At 37.2% G+C, this 25,177-nt stretch overlaps 1 protein-coding gene across 1 annotated transcript in view; it reads left to right on the top strand.

Moving 5' to 3' along the window:
• Positions 1–24,558, top strand: part of Nup205 (nuclear pore complex protein Nup205) — a 126,463-nt gene extending 101,905 nt beyond the window's left edge. The window contains exons 28-34 of the mRNA XM_081727946.1: positions 1,898–2,036; positions 7,475–7,607; positions 9,465–9,773; positions 11,887–12,053; positions 14,114–14,327; positions 18,913–19,028; positions 24,053–24,558. Coding sequence (XP_081584072.1) covers positions 1,898–2,036; positions 7,475–7,607; positions 9,465–9,773; positions 11,887–12,053; positions 14,114–14,327; positions 18,913–19,028; positions 24,053–24,136 — 1,162 coding nt within the window. The 3' untranslated portion in view covers positions 24,137–24,558. The remainder of the gene's footprint in view (positions 1–1,897; positions 2,037–7,474; positions 7,608–9,464; positions 9,774–11,886; positions 12,054–14,113; positions 14,328–18,912; positions 19,029–24,052) is intronic.
• Positions 24,559–25,177: the final 619 nt, after the last annotated feature.

Raw genomic sequence — 25,177 nt, 5'->3', positions numbered from 1 at the left:
GTAACACTACGCATTTATTTATTTATTTTGCAATTATTGAAAAGATCGAATTACAAGTCTCTATGTCAGTTCCAATGTATATGTAGGTTACCGTGTTAGTTTTCATTCTTATAACAAAATATATAGGCAAAGAACATCTGGTACTCTAGATGGACACCAGGTGGTGGTATCAGTAGGGTAGCTTGACTCGTATTAATGGGTTGTGTTATGAAATGAAACAATCTAATCTTATTACATTTAAATTGTGTTGTTTGTTTATTCAGTATAATAGCAAATATAAAGCGCGCCTCGTTTATTGATACTATTGCACTTATAAATAACATAGTAACATAGCTGATTCGACTTGCATTAGTTATCTTATCGTTAACGATAAATAAATTATGAAGATCAGGTCTTACTTATTACGAGGGAGAATTGAATGAAAACCGCAAAAGTGCCTTAAAATACTGTTTTGTTCTCCAGGCGTTTGGGTATTTGCAGACAGTCGTTGACAGTTTTCCGAGCTGATAGTACGAAGCCGTGCCGGTAGATAGGGTTCGAGCTGAGTAACAGATGATTCACTATGGCGGGGCCACTACGCAGTTGTACCAAGGAGGAACAGCATGGAGTTATTCGTTTTTTTATGGAGTGAATGTGTGAAACCGGTTGATATCTATCGGAGAAGGAAGACGAAGTATGGGACGCTTGTCTATCACAGCGGCAAGTTTATGAGTGATGCAAGAAATTCATAGAAGGTACGACTTTGTTGACCGATGATAAGCCTAACCTAGACGGGAAGCGAGTTGGGACAAAGGAGTCCATAGCCACAGCAGATCGACCTATTCAGAATAAACGGCGTGTCACCTGGCTGAAATGGCTTCCTTGCCGAATATGAGCTTCGGTTCAGCACAACACGTACCGCATGACGAACTCCACTACAGAAAAGTGTCCGCCAGGTGGGTTCCTCGACGGTTGACGCAGGAACTGAAAGATCGTCTGGTTGATACATGTCAGAAGCTGCTGAGGCGTATGAAGAGGAGGGTGAGAATTTTGTAGCTCGTGTTGTCACCGGGGATGAAAGTTGGGTACACCATTTTCAACCGGAGACGAAACGAAACGTGCAAGCAAAGAATAGCGACATTCGTCTTCGCCGCAACCAAAAAAAATTCGCAGCCAATCCTCTGCAAGAAAAGTCATGTTGACTTTATCTGGGATAAGAATGGTCCTATTCTAGAACACTACATACCCCTTGTACCACAGTGACTAGTGCCACCTACATCGATTTTCTCGAAAACCATTTGAAGTCAGCAGTACGCACAAAGCGAAGGGGATTGCTGCGTGTAGGTCTTTTGCTTCAACATGATATCGCCCGTCCTCATTCTGCTCGTGCAACCATGAAAACTATCGACGACCTGGACTGCAAGTGCTTCCCACATCCGCTATACTCGCCGGATTTGGCACTATCAGATGTCCACTTCTTTTCCGTTAAAGGAATACCTTGGAGGGCAGAAGTTCAACTCTGACAATGACGTCCAAGCGGCGGTCCACGAGTAGCTATAGCGTTAACCAAAAAACATGTTTCATAAGCGGTCTTGAAGCACTTCCTATACGGTGGCGTAAATGCATGCAAGCAAACATTCTTCTTGCAGTATAATATGGGAAAATTAAGTGCTGTTTTCTTTTAATTCTCCATTGTAGTATTAATATTATTATTATTTACGAAAGTTTCTTTTCGAGTAAGAGAAAAAATTGATACATCGACTGGCGAGGACTCAAATCACAATCTTCGAATCTCCGCCAGAATAGTGGTCAGGTTTCTTTCGTTCTATTTTTCTTTGTATGTGTGACTCCAACGTTGTTCAGTGCATGTTGATATTAAATGTATACACATATATAATTATTATTATTATCTTTTTAGGTCAGTAGCGCACACACCACAGATTGAATTTTTGCCTTCAGTCAGTAGTCGATACCTACAAATATTGTTTCCTGCATTCAATCTATGTAGTGCAATTCTTATGTCACTCGGAGCAGATAATCAGTCTTGTGTTGCTCAGGTAAATATTATCTCTTAATATGTAATTTTCTGATTAGTCTATTTGCAAGATACCTTAAATTGATACGTATGTAAAAAGGTGGCTATAGTGTCAACCATAACTATAACTGACAGCCGTGCGAACAATTCGAAAATGTGGCTCCACTGTAATTATCGGTTGTAGGGAGAAAAAGTTAATCTGGATGACTTTTGAATGTACTGAATTTGAATCCCAGCTTCTCTGCAAGTTCTTGCACTGGAGAGGCTTAGTGGTTAACCCGTTAACGCCCAATGTCACCTACAGATGACGCCACTTTAAAGGCGTCTTCTTTCTTGTACAACACCTCGACTTCGAAACTTTTTTGTGTGGTGATGCAACATTCATAGCTAAGTAGCTGGTGCTACTGTGGCTCACTAGGACTCTCTGATGGACGATTGGTGAACAAGAAGACGCCTTTAAAGTAGTGTTACCTGTAGGTGACATTGGGCGTTGACGCGTTAAGTAGATATACCTAGGTAGTATGCAAAAGTACCAAAGCAAGATAATGCAGTTGTCTTTTCTCTCCTGCCACGTCACAACAGAGAAGAACATCAAAAAGAAAAATGTAAATTTGGAAACGAAATTTTAGCATTATTATGTAAACAAAATTACGGTTCGATTTTTTCCAGTGTACACATACACATGTGCATGTACAGCTCATTGTCAGCTGTAGAATTTAATCATACAAACAGTAAATCACGCTTCATGGGAGCAACCATATGAGAAACACGGTTGTTGTTTCAAGTACAGTGTTTAAATTTTTCTGTGGTTCCATATCCATACATTACCTTCAAGGTATTAGGAAGATGTGAATGTATAGTCTTGTTCAAAAAATCTTGGGCATCCACTTTGCTGTAAAAGGCTATATTCCGGTAATCGTAAATAGGAAATTCAAGTGCTTTGACTAAGATCTCAATTTGCCCAAGAAAATCGCCATAATACATTAAATTATCATGAAACACTCATCATTATTGTCTTGTCTGTTCTATGGCGGGCAGCCAAGTCCTCGTATGTTTTAGCGGTAGCACTTCCTCACATGACTCTTAGTTTCTCGTGCACGTCTCTTGACGTCACAGAGCTCCTTCGTGGCTAGGCGCTTAATATACCCACCTTTGGCATGGGAGATCCGGGTTCGATTCCCGGCGGGAACTCATCTGGTTCGGATTCCACGTTAATTAGTAGGTCCACGTCTCATAGCCTCGCTGCTGAAAGGAAGTTTAAACTCAAAATCAATGCAACGTTTGACGCCATATTCTAGTCTGTCGTCCAAACTGATTACGTCACAATGTCCAAACACGGTGAAAGAATGAAGTGAATGACGATGATTTGCTGGGATAAGAGTTCGAGTAACTGTTTGCGTAGGTTGCATGGATAGACAGAACAGATGTCCTCACAATTTGATATCACCAGTAAATCAAAGGAATAAATTCAGAAAAGCAAATAGCAGCATTTTTTCACTCGCGCTGCACTCCACATTTTCGTCTCATAATAAGCCATGGCAAAATAAGGCTTATCAGATCAGTATACTTAACGAGTCCACATGAAATGAGAGCATATAATGAAAATGAATGTGGATCATGGATTTGTGTAGCCATTTGCTGCAAGTTATTGTTTTATGTTAAGAGTCGCTGACTTCTCATCTCACAGCCACCAAGAAAAGTGATCGGAGACATTGTGTAAGGGCATTGTTACTCACTATCATAACGTAAGATTGAATGTTGTATATTCAGTCTGAACATTGCAACTTCCGTTGCTGAGAAACACTTCATGTTTACCCATATAGTCATGTGTCACAATGTAGTGTAAATTCCTTCCTTAAGATGAAGAAGAAACTGATTCAAAATAGAATGTAAAAGATACGGTCGCATGCTTCACCAAAGACACCGATAAACTAGTATGCTTTGATGACTTGTGTTGTCTTGATACTAGGGATGATTGTAAAAAATAAAATATTTGAGTTTTACGTCCCACGCTTATGCCGGCGAGGGTAAAGGAGACGGTGATGATGAAAAATAAACGCAGTGGTGGAATGAAAAGTGGGAGGAAATGAGAGAACCCCGAAGAAACTCAAGAACACAGTGTTTGTCCACCACAAAGCCCACTGGCGCGAGCGGAGATCGAACCAGGGACCTCACGCACCAGAGGTGAACGCTTAATCATTAAGCCACCGTGTGCCCTCCCCCTGGGGATGATTGTGTAGAACTTTCGGCTTATGTTAAATATACACGTTGTTGCGAGTATAATGAAAGCTGTTGCGTTATAGATCTATTTATTATTATTATTATTATTATTTGAAGGCATCTTATATTTAGAAGGAGCTCATAAAGTATAATCTTTTATGTTTGATGTTATGTTTTGTTACGTGCGGAAGGTCCATGCAACAAAGCTAAAAACTAAACTTTAAAAAAAAAGGGATACCTTATTCACGTAGCTGCTAATTTGCTATTGTATAATAAATAACGTATTTATTGTACGCAGATTTTATGTCTTTTGGATGTTTTAGGTATCGAGAATTTTTAGTGACATTTACAAGGGTGAGTCACAAGTCTTACAATATTCAGATACACAACGTACCTGTATTTATTCAAGAACTATAAAAGCAGGTTAACATTCAAAGTGTAGTTCGTCGTGTTTATAGCAACCTTGCTGCTAGTCTTATCCGTAGAGGCAAAGAGATCAGTCACTACTGTTTGTACCTCCTGCCGGTTGATGAAGCATCATGATTTCAGGAAGTGCGCCAAGGACCGAGACAGATAATCCGAAGGGCAAGGTCGGGACTATGTGCCGTGTGTGGTATCATCGAGACCACCAATTTTCTGCATTTTTGTTGCGTTTTTCGAGCGAAGCGTGGGTTTGCGTTATTCCGTTGAAACAGGACGCACTTTCGTTTCACCAAATACAGGATATTTTCGGTGTAGTACAGCATACGTCCGTTCAAACTGTTCGGAATAAAGGTTAACATTAATGGTACGACCGTTAGGAAAGAACTCAAAGTCGATCATTCCTTTCTAGTTCCACCACATATAGAGTATGTGTCGTCAATGGCTCTTTTTGACGACCGGTTCTGGAAGTTGATCCGTGCTTAATCATGGATTTTTTTCACATTCAGATTTCGGAAAAGCACTCACTTTTCATCGCATGTGACAATCCGATCCAGAAACGCGGATTTCGCAGCAGCTGGTGGCACACATCTACTGTCCTCTAGGCCTGAGCTGGGTTACATAATGCGACATCTCCTGATTGTTTTCCCAAGTTCATGAAGGTGATGCAGTTCAGTGGACTGAGACATACCAAGTTGGTTTTACAATCGTTATGTGTTAGTGGATGGATTTTCCTCAGTGGCGTATCGTATGACCTCAGAATCTGTTTTCCTGGATCGACCAGACCGTGAGTAATCGATATTTTTACAACCTGTACGAAATTTCGGGGACCAACGAGTTGCTGTGCTGTGGTTCACTACATCTTCCCCTTTTGCATGACATGTTTTGGGTTGCTGTCGCAGCGTTCTGCCCGAGTTCGAATTCACGTTGTTGAACACTCACCGTCACTGCTACTAAAAACTGACTGGAGATACTGACGGAGTGGCGGCCTACATGTTAAATAGTTTGCTTGCCGTATTATCTCTTGGACCAGTTTTATCTTGTACTTACAATCGATCATGGCGTATACACGCGCGTGCTGTTTGGCTTGTAGAAATATTGCAAGACTTCCGACTCAACTTTGTAGTAGATATGGATCCCATCATATCAGTTAGTAAATTGCATAGTTATTGAATGTTTAAAAAAAGCAAGCCCTTTTTGAAAATCATGATACGCTACATAGTTTTAATAACAATTTCTAGATTTTGTAACAAAAAAACAATTATTTTGTAAATGCAGCCTATACTATTATAATTGACGAAGTAACGAAACATCGATGAAGTCGTGAAACTACGTATAAATGTGTTTATCAGTATTTAGTTAATATTAGGAGACTTGTTTCGTTAATAATCGTTGCTTCCATATTGTTAATATATTATAAATAATTATTTATTCGAAAATGTAATTCTAGTAACTAATATCAAAATCCTGTGTAGGTGTTAAGAGGAAGCAGGTGTAGATACATTTAGTACGAATTGAAAGCTTCGATTTAATATGGGCCATAAACAATTTTCATTATATATATCTTGGGTTTATTATATTCTAATATCTTAATGTTACAATAGTTTAGTGTAAATGGCAGATACGTTAATTCAGCTCTACCGATAAAAGCTTTATGACCAATAAATTTGTAATTTATTAGCTTCCGGCGTAAGCATACAGGAACTTACGTAATTTTTCACTTCAGATGCCTGTATATATATATATATATATATATATATATATATATATATATATATATATATATATATATATGATCTAAATCATATTTGGCGGCCAAGCTCGATCAAGGACAAGCTCGGCTCACCTTGTATATGGTACTTTGTCTCTGTAACTAAAAGGGTGAACGAAACTTGGTGGGCAAGTACCTCATCTTCTAAGGAATAAAGATCACTGTATTTGGTGACTGAGCTCGGTCACGAATGCTTGGCTCGACGTTTGTGTGGTACTTCATTCCGTGGAAACTACTGGCCGGATCTGAAAGAAATTTGTTGGGTAAGTAGCTCGACAATAGAGGCTGTATTTCCGCAGCTTTGCACGCCAGGAACTTCTGAGTTTGGCTGACTGACTTGTATTTCACTTGTTATATCAAGAATCGAAAACTCCATAAGGAGATCTGTTATTAATACAGGGCAAGTCAAAATTATGGACCCAATTTCAGAAATTTATTTTGTGAAGTCTAATAGATGTACTGGCATGTTAATGTAAAACATGCGCTTCGAAAGGTTAATTTTCAACGTATAGTTTTTACGTATTATTTCCACTTTCTACCGCTAAGTTGGCAGCGAGCAGTTACGGAAAATGGCATTGACTAGAGAACAGATATCTTTTTTTTGTCAGGAGATAGAATATTGGGCTGATGTGCCCCGGATTACACGAAGTGATCACATAGAACAGATGTAATATGTTTGAAGAATACTTTGACAGTTTACCTTCCTTAACACATGTCTCACAATAACATATGTTTATTAGATTTTACAGAATACATTTCTGAAATCGGATCCATCATTTTGACTTGCCCTGTATAATAAATTACAATACTCATAAAGCTTCTTTCAGTACAGATGCATTAACGTATTTGCCGTTTACATTGTGTTATTTTACCATTAAAAATAAAATACCTGAGATGCATAATGAAAATCGTTTATAGCCGATGTTAAATCGAAACTCTTTCATTCATGCTAGCTGTATCCACTCCTGCGTTTGTAACAAAATAATTGATACGTGTAATTCATAATATTTGCAATCTAAAAACTTTCTATTGTTAAAATTGTCTTTCAGGTTATGCATTTCATTATAAGCCATTGCGAAACGTTTGGATTGATTCTTCGTTCTGGAAACCCATTCCTATCTTTAGGCCATTTGAACGAATTAGCAGCTTTGACAAATATCATTGCAAATTCCGTGAATGAAGGTAAGTCATAAATTTTCGTTCTTCTTCTTCTTCTTCTTCTTCTTCTTATTATTATTATTATTATTATTATTATTATTATTATTATTATTATTATTATTATTATTATTATTATTATTATATCTAAAAATACGTATTCGGATGATGATCATTCCTTAGCTAAACGAAATTCACGTTAATAACTACCCTTTCATTCCTAGTGCCACTATGATAACTTCAGTGTTGAGACGTATCAAGTACATTAGATAAAAATTAACATGGAATTAGTTACTAAATGGAATTAGTTACTTATAAGTGTTCTACGCGAAGTATCACAAACTTTGCAGAAGATGTATTTTATTTCCATTTGTATAAAATCGGCACACTTCTTCCAAACAAAGTTAATGTGTAAAATAAAACTTCATTTTTAAACACAGGATTCGAATTTATATCGTCAACAGAAGGATATAAGCCGCAGGAATGTGTGACATTGACTTTGGAGAATAGTTGATTTGTACAGCTTTTGAAAATACGTCAGATACAGAGTTTCACAGACTTACCAAATAATAATATGACTATCCAAAAGAATGACGGTACAGCTGGATATGTACTATATTTATTCGATATAAAAAAATGAAATTTATTAATGAAGCATACGGTCTGGCCACCGTACCCCTTTGAAGGCTGGAAAGTCTGGCCCAGACTATGCTATGGATAAATATAGGAAGTCTAATAAAACAATCGTCCGTCTGGCGACAGGTATCAGAACAAAAATAATTCCCAAGCTTGTATAGCAAATCAAGGTCTACCACCACACCAATTTTGATCTAAATTGGACAAGTTTGATTGATTTCGGATGTTATACAGTGTAGTGTCCTTGCCAGTTATTTTCAAGGAAAATCAAATGAACGAGAAGGCCGAAATCACGAAAAATAGGAACACTGTGTCTTCTTTGTTGCGGTAAAGGATAAATGCGCGTGTTTGTTACGCAACGTTTGTGTTGCTCTAGGAAAGAAAGATATTTTTAAAAAATCATATGCTCCAACTTTCCTTCTAAAAAGTGAATTCATCATCAGCATCATCATAGGTATTCTGCCATTATTGGCAGGTCACTTGCCGCAACTGAGAAGCTTCCATGCTCCACGGTCTTCCACTACATTCTTTGTCTTCACTTATGATATTTCTGTTTCGATATCGTCCATTAATTGTAGTCCCTTTCGCCTCCTCCTCCCTGCCACCATACCCTCTAGCACAGTCCCTCATGATACAGTTCCTTCTTAGCCAATGTCCCAGCCAGTTTATCTTCCTCTCTGAATAATATCTAAAATTGTTCTTTTCTCCTCCACGATTTCTAACACTCTTATTCTTTTTCCGCTCGATCCAGCTAATTCTCTCATTCTTCTCCACACCTACGTTTCAAAAGCTTATAGTCGTTTTTCATCATTTTTGCGTAATGTCCATGTTTCTGACGTATACAGTACAATACTCCACACGAAGGACTTTATCTTTTCCTCAGTTCTTTATTGAAGGTCGCACAAAATAGTATTTTTTCTTTCTCCTAAATGCTTCTTTCGCCATTCCTATCCTTACTTTTATTTCACGTTCACACTTCATATCATCACTAATAATACGACCCAGGTATCGAAAACTAAAAGTAAATTAATGAAATTAAATATGCAGTGCCAGCGGCAATTGTCCGTAAGTACATCGCCAAAGGAACGTGGTAGATCACTAAAATTAAAAAGTTTGACCACTTCTCCTTAATCGTAATGGAAAGATATAGATCTCGTACTTCTGTTTCAATATTGAATTCTCATAATCTGTCAGTCTAATGTATTTCAACAATGCGAAACGAAACTCATCTGTTACTTGTATTTACAGATACCAGCGGGAAGGCTACATTACCTGATTCCAACACTCAGGCCCATGTGCAACATATCCGGAAGATGATGATGGCGCTATTTTCCCGATTTGTGCTAACAGACACGCTCATTAGAGAAATAGAGAACAACAAAGACTTAAAACCTGATGAAAAGAGACAAGCAGTGCTGTGTTATTTTAAAATAGCGTCTAATCTTATTCTGTATATCCATAATATATGTTTCATAAGAAGTTCTCCAAGGACGGGCTCTGATATGGTCTTCACACTTAGTTTGATAGATTCCCTTGGACTCGAAAGGAGAGGGAAAGGTAAGTGATCATGGTAATTTTGTGCAGAAAGAAGAAATATTTCATGTTTAGAAGAATGTATTTAGAAGAAAAATGAATGTCGTAATCTTTATATGCAGAAAAAAAAGGAAATTTCGTTTAACGCCAAATTGGTGGTGAGCTAATATATAGCAGACCGCATTGTTAACTGAACTTGCTGTTTCATAACTTTTTTTTTCAAATGTAATTACAACATAAGAAAATATTTATTTGTTTATTTATGTATTAAATAACTATATAATTTATTGTTGTGAAGTTCAGTAAATCAATACATATTGTGTAAGAGCGAAATTTTTATCTGAAAAGCATAACTCCTGTTTTGTTTAATGTCGTTAGCTGAAGTTTTGGTAAAGTCCTCGGACTGATTCAAAGGCGTAGGTGTTTTTGACTACTGCTTTATTCCATCCTGTATTTCGTCTTCTTAAGTTGAATTATAAAGTCTCTTGATTTTGCGAATCACCAGCAGTGCTACAAGGTGCAAGAATGAGTCAAGAATGAATTGAATTGAAAAGGTTGGGGTGGGTGCGCCGACGACGGAGGTCTTTTAGCACCCATCACTAGATACTCAGTCTTGCAATATTCTGGTAAGCATCGCACATGCATTTATTGAAGTCTAATAAAGGTAGGCTAACATTCAAAGTATAGCCCCTTGTATCGGATTGTCTGCAGCCATCTGCCTGTCATGGTGTCTATTGGTCACGAAAATCACGAAAAAGTCATGAAATCAGAAAACGGAGATGAAAGTCAAAAACTTTAGCTTTAGGTCACGATTTTTTTTTTTTTAATCTGCACAAATATAAGTACAGATTGGAAAATTTTGTTCTATTAAACGTCAGAATTCACCACAAAAAACATTCAGCTTCAGATGCTACCAAATCGCAAGCAAAGTACGCTTCTATCGCATGCATGAAAATTCGACCTAATTCACACCCAAATTCTCTCTTGAGAATTACGAAATTTTATGGTTTGGTAAAGAAAAGGTCACGAAATTTCATTTTGGAGTTTTCGCAGACACTGGTTATCCTCGAATTCGAACTCTCACAGTAACGGTTCACGTATCAGACGTTGTTGAGCAGTGATCGTCACAGCCACTAAAATCTGACTGAAGATACTGGTAGAATGGCGGCTTCCGTGTTAAATAGTCTATTTGCCACACTTTGGGCCTATTTGACCTTGTACTTACGGTTGGTGCCGACATATATACGCGCCTGCTGTTTGGGTTGTGGAGATATTGGACGACCTTTGACTCACTCTTTTAGTATAACTAAAAGAATCAAAAATTGTGTGAAGTAAAGTATTTACATTCTAATTATTTAAACAGTGACTGTTATGTTTTATTCCATTAGCCTGCAATGGTGCTAAACTTTAATTTAATTTGAAAAAGAAAAAGAAAAAAAGAAAACTATAATGGACATCGAACATTCGATCAAAGAAGTAGAGACACATTACATAAAACTTTATCATTTGTGGAAAGAATTATTAGTTACATTTTATAAAGAAGAAGAAATCAAAAGTTGTATTTAGACTAAAGCAACCTAGGTAGATAGTGGGAATTACTAATGACGAATTCGAAATTTACTAAATATAATGATGCACCTGTATATCCGAAAAAAAGAAAGAAACATTTAGTACATTTAGTAACTAATTCCATTTTTTTTCTTACAAATTAAAGTATGACAATATTTCTGGCTAGCGGAAGAAAACATGGCAGTTACTAAGTATAAACAAGTAGTGTGTAAATACTACCTTAGAAAACTCTTGATTCGTTTAGTTTTATTAGCACAGTTCAACATAATTTATACTTCAAGCTACGAAGACATAAAACAGAGTGGAATAAAGTAGCAGAGAAAGTCATGCTAAGGAAGTTGGCAGGTCTTCAGCTAACAAAACTATCGCTAAAACAAAACAGTAATTTCGCTATTAGCTATAAAAAAAAAAAAAAAAAAAAAAAATCTTATCATTTAATAGAATGAGCTTGAAGACCCAAACGTTAATACGTACATTGTGGAAGAACATTTACATGTTAGAAAAAGTACAAACTTCACATTGCTTGATATTCATTACAAGGTTACGTAATCATTTATTCTTTCTTCAGATTTTTGGTCGCATGGTGAGTCGACGTACAAATCTCCTGACTTGGGATTGCTTCTACATCAACTCGTTCAGTGCGTTGCCCGCTATCGATCGAAAAAGAGTAGTCTTGACAAATTGCAGTCCAAATTCACCTCCATTCCCGTGATGAATACACAAGAACTTAAAGAGGTAATTTACAAGAAATTGCTGCTTTATGCCACTTTGTTGATTGAATGTATATTTATTTATAAACATTGTGGGTAGTTGATAAGCCTTTAAGGAGGGAGTGACGTCTCTTTTATGTATATTCTACTTCAATTTCAATTGCTTTATTAGTATATATACAATATATATTCAGTGGCGGATCTAGAAGGTAAAAACAAGGGGGGGCAGCCAGAACCCAGACTATGGTAAGTATATCATGAGTTTAGTATAAACTTTTAAAAATATATAAATAATAGCTTCAATTATTTCTGTTACTTAAAAAACGGGGGGCCTAGGCCTTCCTGGTCCCGGTCTAGATGCACGACTATATATATATATATATATATATATATATATATATATATATATATATATATATATTCATATTCGTGTATTCTTTTATTTCTTCCTTTGCAATAAATTTCTCATTGGTTGAAAAATATTACATTTAGATTACACTGCATACACATGTCTCTTTCCAAATATTATGCATTTCAAATTGCGCACGATCCAAGTCTCAGAATCAACGAAATTCCAAGCAATTTATGAATGATCATTCGTGTGTTTTAATACAATAAGGAGAAGTTAGATTCTTCCCTGAACATGATAGAAATGAACTAGGGATGTGTGGTTTGATCCACGGACGCTTCCATTTCTACATATTCACCTCGTGGTGCCTTACATTTCTTGCATGTATGAATCTGTCCGTTAAAACCATTTGTATAAAAGTGCGAATTTTGGAGGCAAACCGGGTCTTCACTGTATCAATGACCTTATCCGTGAAATATTTACCCTGCAAATGTTTCCTCATATTTGGGAAGAGGAAGGAATGAAGTAATGGCATAGACCCAGATTGGGTGAATATGGTGGGTAGCTCAAAGGTTCGTAACCACAAAAATGAGTGTGTCTGCTGCTCCGTGTGCCAGTGCATTGCCCGCTAGCACCAACATACATTTTGAGAGTAATCTCTTCCTGCGCTTTTATAGTATCCTGCAACTTTTGCAGTAGATATTAGACCAGCACTTAATTGGAAACTGCAATAAATGAAATAATATTTGCCAAACAGTGACCAAGGAAGCAAAATAATACTTGAAATTGGTAGCTGTGGGTTTCACATTGTTCACGGTGCCTTTTAAAACGTCGTTCTAGAATTGTGACTGAATATAGTATTGATCGTAAGAGCTATTATAGAACTTATTCGAAAATGTTCCAGCTGGAAGAGCAGATTTTATGACAATTACTTAATTATTTACTAATATATTCCCTCAAAAGTTTTGCCCGATTCTATGAGAAGAAAACGTGAACATTATTGACAGAGTACAGCTATTATTGTAATATTTGAAGAAGTGCATTGGTTCATTTTCAGCTCCTAATAAAAGACTATCATGTGACTAACTGTCCAGTCATGTTCGAAATATCCTTTCTTAGGAGTTAAATTAGCTTCTTCCAAACTGTTGCCGCTGACATTCAACCTTTTCTTCTTTTTCTTATCAGATTTCAGGAGACTCATTAGAAATTCCTTTTCTGTACGGTGAAATGTAAGTTTCTTTGAATCCTCATTACCAGATATGTAAAGGAAACTCTTGATTGAAGCAGCTACTTCTGAAGACTTTATTTAAATCCGTCTAAATGATGATAGTAAAGATTTGTATTCAACGAAACATATTTCAATTGTGTTCAATATTGAGCATGTTTTTTTTAGGACAGCGAAAGGTTACCTTTTTGTTTCAGAAACATAAATGTTATTCATCTACACGAATTTAATATGTATACAGTAGTGGAAGGGTGTAAAATATTGAATATATTGTTCGCTGTAACAATGCTGTACCATTTGCTAATTTGTTTCATATCAAGTCCACAAAAACGTGTAGAAAAGTGCTACCGTACTAAGTGAGGCTGTTTACTAGCATGTTAGTATTATTATTTTAAGGCCTTAACATTTTGTGTGGAATCTATGAGCTGTAACATTTTTTTACGTAGGTTGTAGTTCATATAGAAATAAATATATAAATTATATGTACTATTACTTTCGTTTTTGGAATTAGTTCCTTCCAGAAGGAACGAGTCCCGCAACTTCAATCAAAGAGTGCCGAAGACTAGCTGCTCAGGCTTTGAACAAATTCATCACAGAACACGAAACGGAATTGGATTACTGTTCGTTCATCATTGAAATGGCGTTGTACCTGTTATGGTATCATCTGGATTACTATATGTTACGTGCGCTACCCAAAACAAAATTAGAATTATCTGCTCTTGAAGGTAAGTGAATTCTTTAAGCTTTTTATTAATTTAATATACAGATTTTAGTTAAACTACAGATGGTGATCACAAAAATGGAAACACCTGTGGTTGGCAACACGTCAGATGTATGGGTTGGCAGTAGTGTCGTGGCGCCCGCAGCGCCGGACCGCTGGTGGTGGTGTGTTAGGTCGGTCTCCATACTACGTCAGGCGCAGTGGAACAGCAGTGTCAAGTGGCTGCAGCAGACGGAGGTAGTGTAAAATGGGAGACCTCTCAGATTTTCAAAGAGGGCAAATTGTTGGTGCGCGGTTATGTGGAGTGAGTGTGACGCCAGTGGCTGCTGTGTTAGGTAAGTCGCGTGGAACAGTGTCGAAGATGATGACGGCCTACACAACACACGGGAAAACCACATCGGGGAAGCGGAACAGTGGGCGGAAGAAAATCATGAGTGACAGGTGACGCCGGGTATTAAAGCGCATTGTCACGCAGAACCGTCGTGCCACTGCGGAGCAAGTGACGGAGGAACTCAATCAGCACCTCCCCCACCCTATTTCGACAATCACAGTCCGCCGCGAATTACATGACATGAACTTACGAGGTCGTGTTGCACGGACCAAACCGCTCATCAGGGACCATAACGCTTTCGCATGCCGCAAATGGTGCCGCGACCATGCAACTTGGACCGTTGAGAACTGGAAACGTGTGATATGGTCGGATGAGTCATCCTTCACCCTATTCCCAACCACGGGCCGTGTTTATGTGTGGAAAACGCCCAAAGAAGCTTATGATCTGCAGTGTCTCCGCCCAACTGTGAAACATGGCAGCGGCTCGGTGATGCTATTGGCCGCCATATCATGGTTTTCATTGAGTCCTGTGGCCACACTTAGCGGACGAATCACTGCCAACGGTTATGTCGGAATTTTAGGAGACCACTTGCATCCTATGATCCGGATGTTGTTCCCGGACAATGACGCCATCTTCCAGGATGATAATGCACCCATTCACACAGCTGGCGTTGTTGCATCGTGGTTTGAGGAACATCGGGATGAAGTTCAACACCTCCCCTGGCCCGCCCAATCCCCAGATCTCAACATAATTGAACATCTGTGGTTTGTCTTGGAAACACGACTCCGGCGACGATTTCCACCTCCATCCCCTCTCACAGAACTGGCCGATGCCCTGCACGAGGAATGGTGTAAAATTCCACTTGCTACCATTCACGACCTCTATGGCTCCATCCCACGTCGCATCAAGGCTGTTTTGAAGCGAAATGTGGCCCGACACCATATTAATCTGGTAAGTTGCAATTTCGTTCAGGTGTTTCCATTTTTCTGATCACCATCTGTATATTGTGTATATATAATGTACGTAGACAGTAAATAATGACACGGCCCATCCTGCATTTCATATAGTTTATTCGCTGTTGTTTATGAAAATTGCAGCACCAATAGGTAATATCAGTAATGCGCCAGATTTGTACGCTAGGTTCGGCGTGTAAGGCGTGTAATCAGTTTGTCTAAAAGTATTGAGCGTTTGGAGATCATTTGAGAATACGTGTATTGTGATTTGGAAATAACAATGAAACCATAGATGCATTATTTTGTTCGATGACCTTCTGACATTTTGCCGATATCGCCATAATCGTGTCGCCGTAGAATTTCCGTGCTTTTTAATCAAAAATTGCAACATTTGGTTTTAACTGGCCTCTTTTGAAACTAGCTTAACACCATTCAAGAAGTTCTGCAAAGACCTAAATAAATGATAGTCTGACGGTCTCAGTTCCTGGGTATAGGGTGGATGCATTAAATCCTGTCAGTCAAGTTATCTCAACTTCTGACGGGTCGTTAAAGTTGTATGCGGTCTGGCGTTGTCAGCGTAGTACACGAGTCTCTTTCTCTTGAAAAAAATCCGGACATTTGTTTTGAATTACTTTGTGTACTGGGACTAAATGTTGACAGTACAGGTCCGAGTGAGTCGTGCTACCTGAAGACAGCAACTCATGATGCACGATACCTTTCCAGTCCCATCAAACGCACTACATAATCTTCCTAGGCGTCAGTGTGGGCTTTGCCACATACTGTGGAACTTCTCCTTGCTTCGATCTTTCGTACACTGTTGTTGTAAGTTATTCATTTTTCATCACTCGTGATCGACCGCTTCAGAAGTACCTCAAGTTCGTTACGTTTCAATAGAGATTCGTAGATAAAAATTCGATCGAATAAATGTTCTTGAGTAATCATGTGGCACCCAGACGTCAATTTTTTTTTTCCGATACCAGCTTTCTCCAAATGATTTAAGGCTGGTAATGGATGGTTCGGTCCTTAGTGATGTGACGGTTTACATGCCAATTTGGCTGGACTTTTGCCAGAATATCATCCACTGTTTCTGTGATTGGTCGCTCACTGCGAAGAATATTTTGGACATCGAAATTTCGAGAACGAAAGGACTGAACCTTCTTTAAGTTATTGGTTTTGATAACGTACCATGCCTATAAACAATACAATTCTTTACGGGCTTGTGCAGAATTTGCGCTTTCATCAAAACTAAATTGTAAAATGTACTACAGTTTTATGGAAAGTTCACTCATCTTGATGGCGCAATACCTTACGTCTGATTATAAGAACTCCAGCACTTTCTGCACATCTACTAGCTTCAACTGTCAGCTGTCCATTTACGTCCCACGGTTATGCCGGTTAGGCTAAAGGAGACGGTGACGATGAGAAATAAAGAAAGTGGGAGGAAACGGGAGAACCCCGAGGAAACCCACGTACACGGTGTTTGTCCACCACAAAGTTCACTTGGCGCGAGCTGAGATCGACCCAAGGACTCCATGCACCAGAAGTGAACGCTCTACCACTGAGCCACCGTGGCCCCAAAGATGAAACTAATTCTTAAGTAGACACTATAGTACTCGCGCCGAGTCGTGAAGCTTGGGCTCTAAACCAATCATAGAAATATCTTGCTTGAGCTCCAACACATCGGAAAACTTCGGTACAATTCGTGGAGCCGCTTCCCGAGCGCACACCTGGGGAAACGTCCAACAGCTGAAATTCATCAACAATGTTGCCAAACTTTGAAGACATAGTAAACGAGTATATAAAAAAGGCATTTAAAAATTACCAATAATAACACTGCACAAGAATAACTACTGTAACAACTATTCTAAAATGGTAACAATAGCACAAATAGTAACAACGAAAATATAACGCAAGAGAAAACAATTAACAAAACGGAACTTGACGCCAATCCGACAACACTGTACTCTCGGGAGATGTTTTCCGTGTAGCGCGAGAGAAGACACAAAACTTGATGGGTGGGGGTTGACGAGTGGAACACACCCTCGTGTTCTATTGGCTGGTGAAATCGGTAGATCTAGGTCAAGCTTCACGACTCGCGGCGAGTACTATAATCAAGCTCTTCAATATGACAGTACATAGTTTGGTTAATGAGATAAGATTAAAATTATTAATTCTGAAACTTTAACTTCTGTTTCACTATAATGTTGCCCAAAGATAAAACCTAAATCAATCGATAGATCATATGAAAGAACAAAGTGCCATGCTTTGAAGAGAAACGATTTTTTTATGGTGCTAGAAGTATGTCGTTCGTTGCCAACAACACTCCCTGGACTTTTTGTAAGAAAATTAAGTAAGTCATGTTGTTGAATTGTTAATGAAATATAAACAAAATTACATGAGTCATGTTTGCGGAAATGATCCGAACAACATTCATCTCCTCCAGTAAACCAAGAACAAAATCGCCTGAGTTGTTCTTAAGAAAATGGTCCGAATAAAATTCTACCTCTAGTAAGTTCTGTCTTTATGATTTTCCATGAGGAACGAATGGTGCCTTTGCACTCTTCTTATTAATGTAACATTTTATTGATGAAATATAAACAAAAAGGTTAGAACTGTATTCCCCTGAGAATTCTTACATGAACTTTCAATTTAATATTTTGACCAGATAAATTGAATAGTTGCTTCTTAGTTTGACGTTATATGATCATTTAAAGATTTTTTTTTTTTTTTTAAATCCAAGTTTTATCCATTTCCCTCTTTTGATAGTGTAAGGCATTCCGGAAAGTAAGGGAAACTCAACGAAAGTTACGTGCAATTTGAAATTTCAAAAATTAAATTTGAGATGTGCGAGTAATAACACTAAACTGCCCTGTCAGCCAGCTCTTGTGCCTATACCGTATATACTTTCTTTTTTCGTAGAAAATACAGTTTGAAAATAAATGGACGATTGTTTTGACTTGAGAATGCATTGTGAGGAAACAAGCCTTTGTTGAGTTCGCCCTTACTACTTGGAACGCCCCATATCATTAAAAATCAGTTTCTATTATTGAGCACTTACCATAATGTACACAATTTTGTATATCGAATTACCTTCAGAGACTACATGCTTAGTCTTTTCAAACATTTGTAATAATACTAGGATCGACTCTTATTTATCTCCGAGATGAAATCAAATAGGCATAGACTACATTGTTAGCGAATCTATATTCCCCCCCCTTTAAAAAAAAAAATTAAAACTTGTCTCTAAATTCAACTATATCTTGCGATGTATGTTATTGTAAAGTACACCTTCCTTTGTGTTACAGCTGACCATCGAGAAGCTGCCTTGAATTTCTCGCCCCAGCAGTTGAGTCAAGTGAAACAAGCACTCTTAAACTTACTCAATGATGCCTTTTGTAAAAATCTTTTGGATACAAAGCAGGTAATTAGCGTTATTATTTTTTTTTTTTTAAATTTTGACTTATACGTAGAAAAAAAAAACTTAATTTTTATGTAGTTTCTTCCTGTTATTATTTTTTTTTCTACTAATTTTGCAAATACTTTAATGTTTATAAAAGAAGTAATGAAAGGAAAGCCAGTTAAAACTTTTTTTATTCGTACTAATGACAGCCATAGAAGAAAACTTTTTTTTTTCTTTTTTCAAATAGTAGCAGTAATTTTGGGATTCGCCTACAATATCCGTAACTGATTTCACTTCAAGCAATAGAAATATTTTTTTTTTTTTTTTTTTTAGCGTCAGAGAAAACTCCATATTTCATAAAAATTTGAAAAGTTTTAGGAAAGTTTCTCTTAATTTTTTTAAAGTTAATATATATATATCTTTGACCAAATTCAAATTAACCATTCCTGATTTCAACATTTATCACCATAGAACAAAATGGTAATTGCGAAAGCGGTTTTTTGCAATCGATTCAGGGTTTCAAAGAAACATATCATCACAACTCCGCAACACTACTAAAACCGGAAGTGGTTGGAATTTACTAATAATCCCGATTTTAATATTGATTTCATAGAATAAATACTGCAAGAGATATCAAAAAGTGTTTTTTTTTTCAATTGATTGAGCTTCGCAAGGGGAGGTTCTGTCTCCTCCTTTAACCCCCTATGCATATCGAAAGTGGTTCGAATTAAAGATTTCTGGTTTTAATGTTTATCGCCACAAAACACAAACAGTTAAGAGATAGCGAATAATGGCTTTTAGATATGGATTCAGCGTCCGAGGAACAGGTTCTATCTTTGATCTTACTAATCTATTGGAACCAGTAGTTATAGATGTTCTACTTTAAGTTTGATTATTGAATTCACATAATTTCGAAGTCTACCGTAGTTTCACACGCGAAACGAATCTTGCTTTTTTTTTAACGAGTTAACGGTTTCATTTCCACCCGTATGCATATTTGTACAATTTTCGACTTCACTATTATAGAGGAAAAATAGTAAAGGGTCGTGATTGAACTTCCCAAAAGTAGGTTCCATTTTCCCCGTTATCCTTCTGTTGAAAACAGAAGCGTTAAATCTATTGCTTTCGGTTACAATATTGATTCCTATAATTTGGAAGTGTACTGTACCACACTTCGAAAAAAATTAATTAACCCTCTTCAAATAATAATAATTATTATTATTATCCCAGGTCGTATGGCATAAGATACCATAAATAAGTAAGTTGGAATAATTGAATATTTCTTTCACGAGGGAGGATCAGAAACTAAGGTTCAAAGCCGATATTTTTGGAGTTTCGTTTGTTATAAAGGAGTGAGAACTGTGCTCTCATTTTAATACATGGATTTGGCAACCGTGCAGAGTTTCATCCACCTGCCACCTACGGCGCTAGTTGTAGGTAAACATAAATGGCAACTCGTTTGGAAAACTGGTCTTGGGAAGACGTTCGCTCAGTTATTTGATTTCTGTGGACGAAACATGCAGCCGCGGTTGAGATTCACCGGCAGCTGGTAGAGGTTTACGAAGAGCCTGTAATGTCTTGTCAGCATGTCGCAGAATGGTATCGAAATTTTGCGGCTGGTAGAGAAAACGTCACCGACGGGGAACGCAGTGGCCGTTCTAGCATCAACAGATTTGAACACAGCTCGCGTGGAGGAGCTGATTTAGGACAACAGGAGGGTCACGTTATGGCATCTGATGGCAGAATTGGGAATGTCGTTCGGAAAGCAACAGCACCGAGGAGACCGTCGTTTCGCTTCAGATCAGAAGGTGAAATACTTCGTGATAACGTGTTGAATACACGCAAATATAGTTTTTTTTTTTTTTTTTTTTTTTTTTTTTTTTTTTTTTTTTTTTTTTTTTTTTTTTAAAACCAGGAGGGAATCTTCAAACACATTCCACGATTCGACAAGTGCCTCAACCAATATGGAGACTATGTCGAAAAATGACCTAATGTATGTAATATCTGTTGGTTGTATGGAAGAATATATACACATTTCACTGCAGGCTTTGTAACATTACTTTGTATCATCCCTCGTAATATATAGTGTGTCTCTAAAAGTCTTCATCTCGTTTCAAATGTTATAACTCGTACATAACATCTCATGCTATATAACTGCTTGAAAACTGCTAATCGCAGGGCTCATAGCGAGTCACTTTTTTTTCACTAAAAGTTACTTTTTTGGGAGTTAAAGTGACTTTTTCGTGTGATTTATGTTTTGCATTGGCAGTTTTTCTAAGAAAAATATTATAAAAGTAAATGAAAAAAGGCAGAAACTTGTTACTCATTACTTTTCTGAAAGCTTCAGTACTTGCTGCCACGTGTGAAACAGTCAACTTTATTCTCACTTCAGCTTTTATTCTTTCTAAAGCGCAGTGGATGGTTGGTGGATGCTTAAGCTCTCAAGGTCGAGTTGAGAACCCTTCTGTGTGTACTCTTTCTTCTATCATAATAGTCTTTTAGTTTTCTCTCGTAATAGTTAACACTCCGCTCAACGTTGTGTGTGTGCGTTTGTGTGGTTCATCTTGTGTTATGCTTCTTGTATGTTCTTCTTAAGAGTAAGTGATGAATTTGAATATTTCATAACTTTGAGAACTCTCAATGCTAAGTTAAATATAATGTCTGGGATGAAGAAATTCGGAAATAGGCCAGAACTGGTTCCACTTACTCACAAGTAAACCTTACGTTTGGGTGAATCGAGTTGCTGACTGAGACACATATGAGAAAGTAGTACTAAATGTGGTCAGTATTTCAGTGAAGTTTTAGGTGCGAAGCTCCAGGGGTTTAGGAGATACAGCTACCAGAACATCACATGGAAGTACAGAATAGTCTTCATACAGTTGGAGGTAAAAGCTCTCTAAGACCTCTTGTAACGACAAAAGATAAATAACAAATATATGGGTACATATTAGGACTAGGGGGAAGTCATATAGTAAGGGTATATCTGACGGCGGCCATCTTGAAATCCGCCATTTTGAATTAAGGTTAAGTTTTTAAAATAGGAATAGGGTCATGTGATACATGATTTAAGGCGCAAATTTAATCAGAAGAACAATGGTGACGTTAATTTTGATTTACGCGCAATTGGTAAAAAGTTACAGGGAAATTAAATATTGTTGCAGCATATGTATTAGTCCTTTACCCCACCTTGTAAATTTTGTTTTAATGATAATAATTAAATAAAAAGCAGATGGATAAATATTAGGTCTATGGTAAGAGTTGCCTTGATGGCGGCCATGTTCAAATCCGCCATTTTGAATCAGACAAAAGTTTTAAACAAAACGCATAACAGTGACACCTTATTAATAGCAAATTTTACCATAAATCCAACGGTATAACCATTTTTGCTTTATCATTAACCAGCATTTGTTATCACATAAACAAGTTGCTAATTTAAATAAAAATGACCAAAGTGGAACTGAGTCATAATTGAACTTGGGTCTTTGGTATTTTCCAGAAAAGTCCTCAATTAGTACAATCAATATGTAGTTCAGAAAAGAGTGCATGACTTGCACAAATGCTCTGCTCACAGTGAGCACACCTGACACAGGCAATCGAGTTACACTTGACACATTTGTCGTTAACAATTCCGTCAAAGCAGTAGTCGTAAGAAGCGATCCATTTAACTTTGTGCTGGTTAATGATAAAGCAAAAATTGTTAAAAATGGTTATGGTAAAATTTGCTATTAATAAGGTCTCACTGTTATGCGTTTTGTTTAAAACTTTTGTCTGATTCAAAATGGCGGATTTGAACATGGCCGCCATCAAGGCAACTCTTACCATAGACCTAATATTTATCCACCTGCTTTTTATTTAATTATTATCATTAAAACAAAATTTACAAGGTGGGGTAAATGACTAATACATATGCAGCAACAATATTTAATTTCCCTGTAACTTTTTACCAATTGCACGTAAATCAAAATTAACGTCACCATTGTTCTTCTGATTAAATTTGAGTCTTAAATCATGTATCACATGACCCTATTCCTATTTTAAAAACTTAACCTTAATTCAAAATGGCGGATTTCAAGATGGCCGCCGTCAGATATACCCTTACTATATGACTTCCCCCTAGTCCTAATATGTACCCATATATTTGTTATGCACCTTTTGTCGTTACAAGAGGTCTTACAGAGCTTTTACCTCCAACTGTATGAAGACTATTCTGTACTTCCATGTGATGTTCTGGTAGCTGTATCTCCTAAACCCCTGGAGCTTCGCACCTAAAACTTCACTGAAATACTAATCACATTTAGTACTACTTTTTCATGTGTGTCTCAGTCAGCAACTCGATTCACCCAAACGTAAGGTTTACTTGTCAGAAGCTTCTTATATCTGCTAAGTCTGCTTACCGTAACTACAAAGCATACTTAGAAAACCTAAGAAAGGAGGAAGCTCAAAAAGAAGAAAAGATGACGCAAACAAAGAGAGAGATGATGAAGAAATTGACAAAGGAAAAAAGGGCATGATGGGATTTTGGTCACTTTTTCGTGTGCTTTTGGTCACTTTTCAGCTATTTACAAGAGACCAGACCACTAGGAGCCCTGTAATCGTATTTAAATGAAACTCCTATAGTTCGAAAGACATTCAAATACACACACTTATTACGTTCATACACGTATACACACAATATCCGATTTCAAATTGGTGCATTGGCTTTAAGTAATAATTTGTTACAGAATGCAAAATAATTGTAGTCATATTAAGTCGATAGACAACCTCTTGTCAGACCTTGAACACTGGCAGGAGTAGTCTGACTGATGGCAAGGAATGTCCCTAGCTGTATCGCTCATGCATACTAATGACATCTCCCGCCAACCAAACAAAATTTGAATACTTTCGTTCGAATGATAGGGGTTGTATTTAAATACGATTAGTAATTTTCAAGCTATACTAATAAATTTTGAAATTGAATGAAGATTTTATGACACATTTAACACTTTAAGGAATATGCTTTAAAAAAAATCTATTTGGCTACTAATGCATGTTTTTGTGTTTAACAGGGTGCCCCAGAGATTGAGAGAGGATTCATAGAAGCATTTCTAAGAAGAATCAAAAGACTCATTCAGTTTGTTCCTGTACAGTGAGATTCTGTACACTGTGATAAAAACTGTTTTTGTTACATCGTGTTTTGTACGTATATGCGTGTTTTTAAAAAATAACATTGAATGGCTGGCGCACAGTGTATTAGAGATGTGGTGAATGAATAAAATAATTTTATTATATATATTTCGTAATGTGTTCATTAAGCTAATTATTTAATGGTTCTTGCAGAATTTAAAAATATCAAAAAGAACTTTGATCTTTTTGGTTATTCTCGTTTTGTCCATTGTTGGATAAAAGTTGTGTTAATTGAGTTTGTTCGTATTCAGACTGGTTATTTCTTTCTTCCGTGTGTTTCATTTGTGGTAGTATGCCGTGCTATTACTCGAATGATTGAAGTGTTAAATGTGTTCTAGAATGAAATAATGCTCTTTATGAAAGAGTGAATAAAAAATGAATTTAACTATCTTCTCGTTTCTTTTTCCTTATGCTGTTTGTTTTACTTTAAGGGATTGAATTATATATTCGATAAGCCAAACTAGCCTAGTCTGCTGGCTAATGTGTGCACCTTTAGTGCACGTGGTTCCAGCTTCGATTCCCGAAGGAAAAGCATTAAAAGCTTGAACGCATTATAGTGGTCCGGATTCCACCTTCACTTTTCTATGCAAGCTAGGGATTCGAACGAAGTCGTAGACTCTCACGTTAGGGACCCTGGTGATCACCCTAATTATCACACAGTCATGATTGATAAATCGTTGGAAAGCTTATGGAACACAGATTCCAATCAGCTAATATTTGTGCAATTCCTGCCCTTTTCACAGAAGAAGAAACCGTCCTGAAAATAAATGTAATTTCCATTTGAAATTGAAACTCACATACCAGTTTTTTGAGTGTACCCCAAAGGGAAGCGGAATCGCACCCCCCAAATAAACCTGATGGAAACTTCATCCTTCAGGAACACATTGATACCAAAATTACCTTCCTAGCTTAGTTAGGGACTGAGTTATATTGACATTTTAAGCCTCAAAGTAGCAGTTGCCTTAATGGGCGTTTTAACTCTTAATGGTTCACTACCTTCTCTGTCT

This window comes from Thermobia domestica, chromosome 10, assembly GCF_964235325.1.
Source record: "Thermobia domestica chromosome 10, izTheDome1.hap1.1, whole genome shotgun sequence".
NCBI lineage: Eukaryota > Metazoa > Arthropoda > Insecta > Zygentoma > Lepismatidae > Thermobia > Thermobia domestica.
The sequence above is the reverse complement of the archived record's forward strand: the minus strand, read 5'-3'. Positions and strand labels throughout refer to the sequence as shown.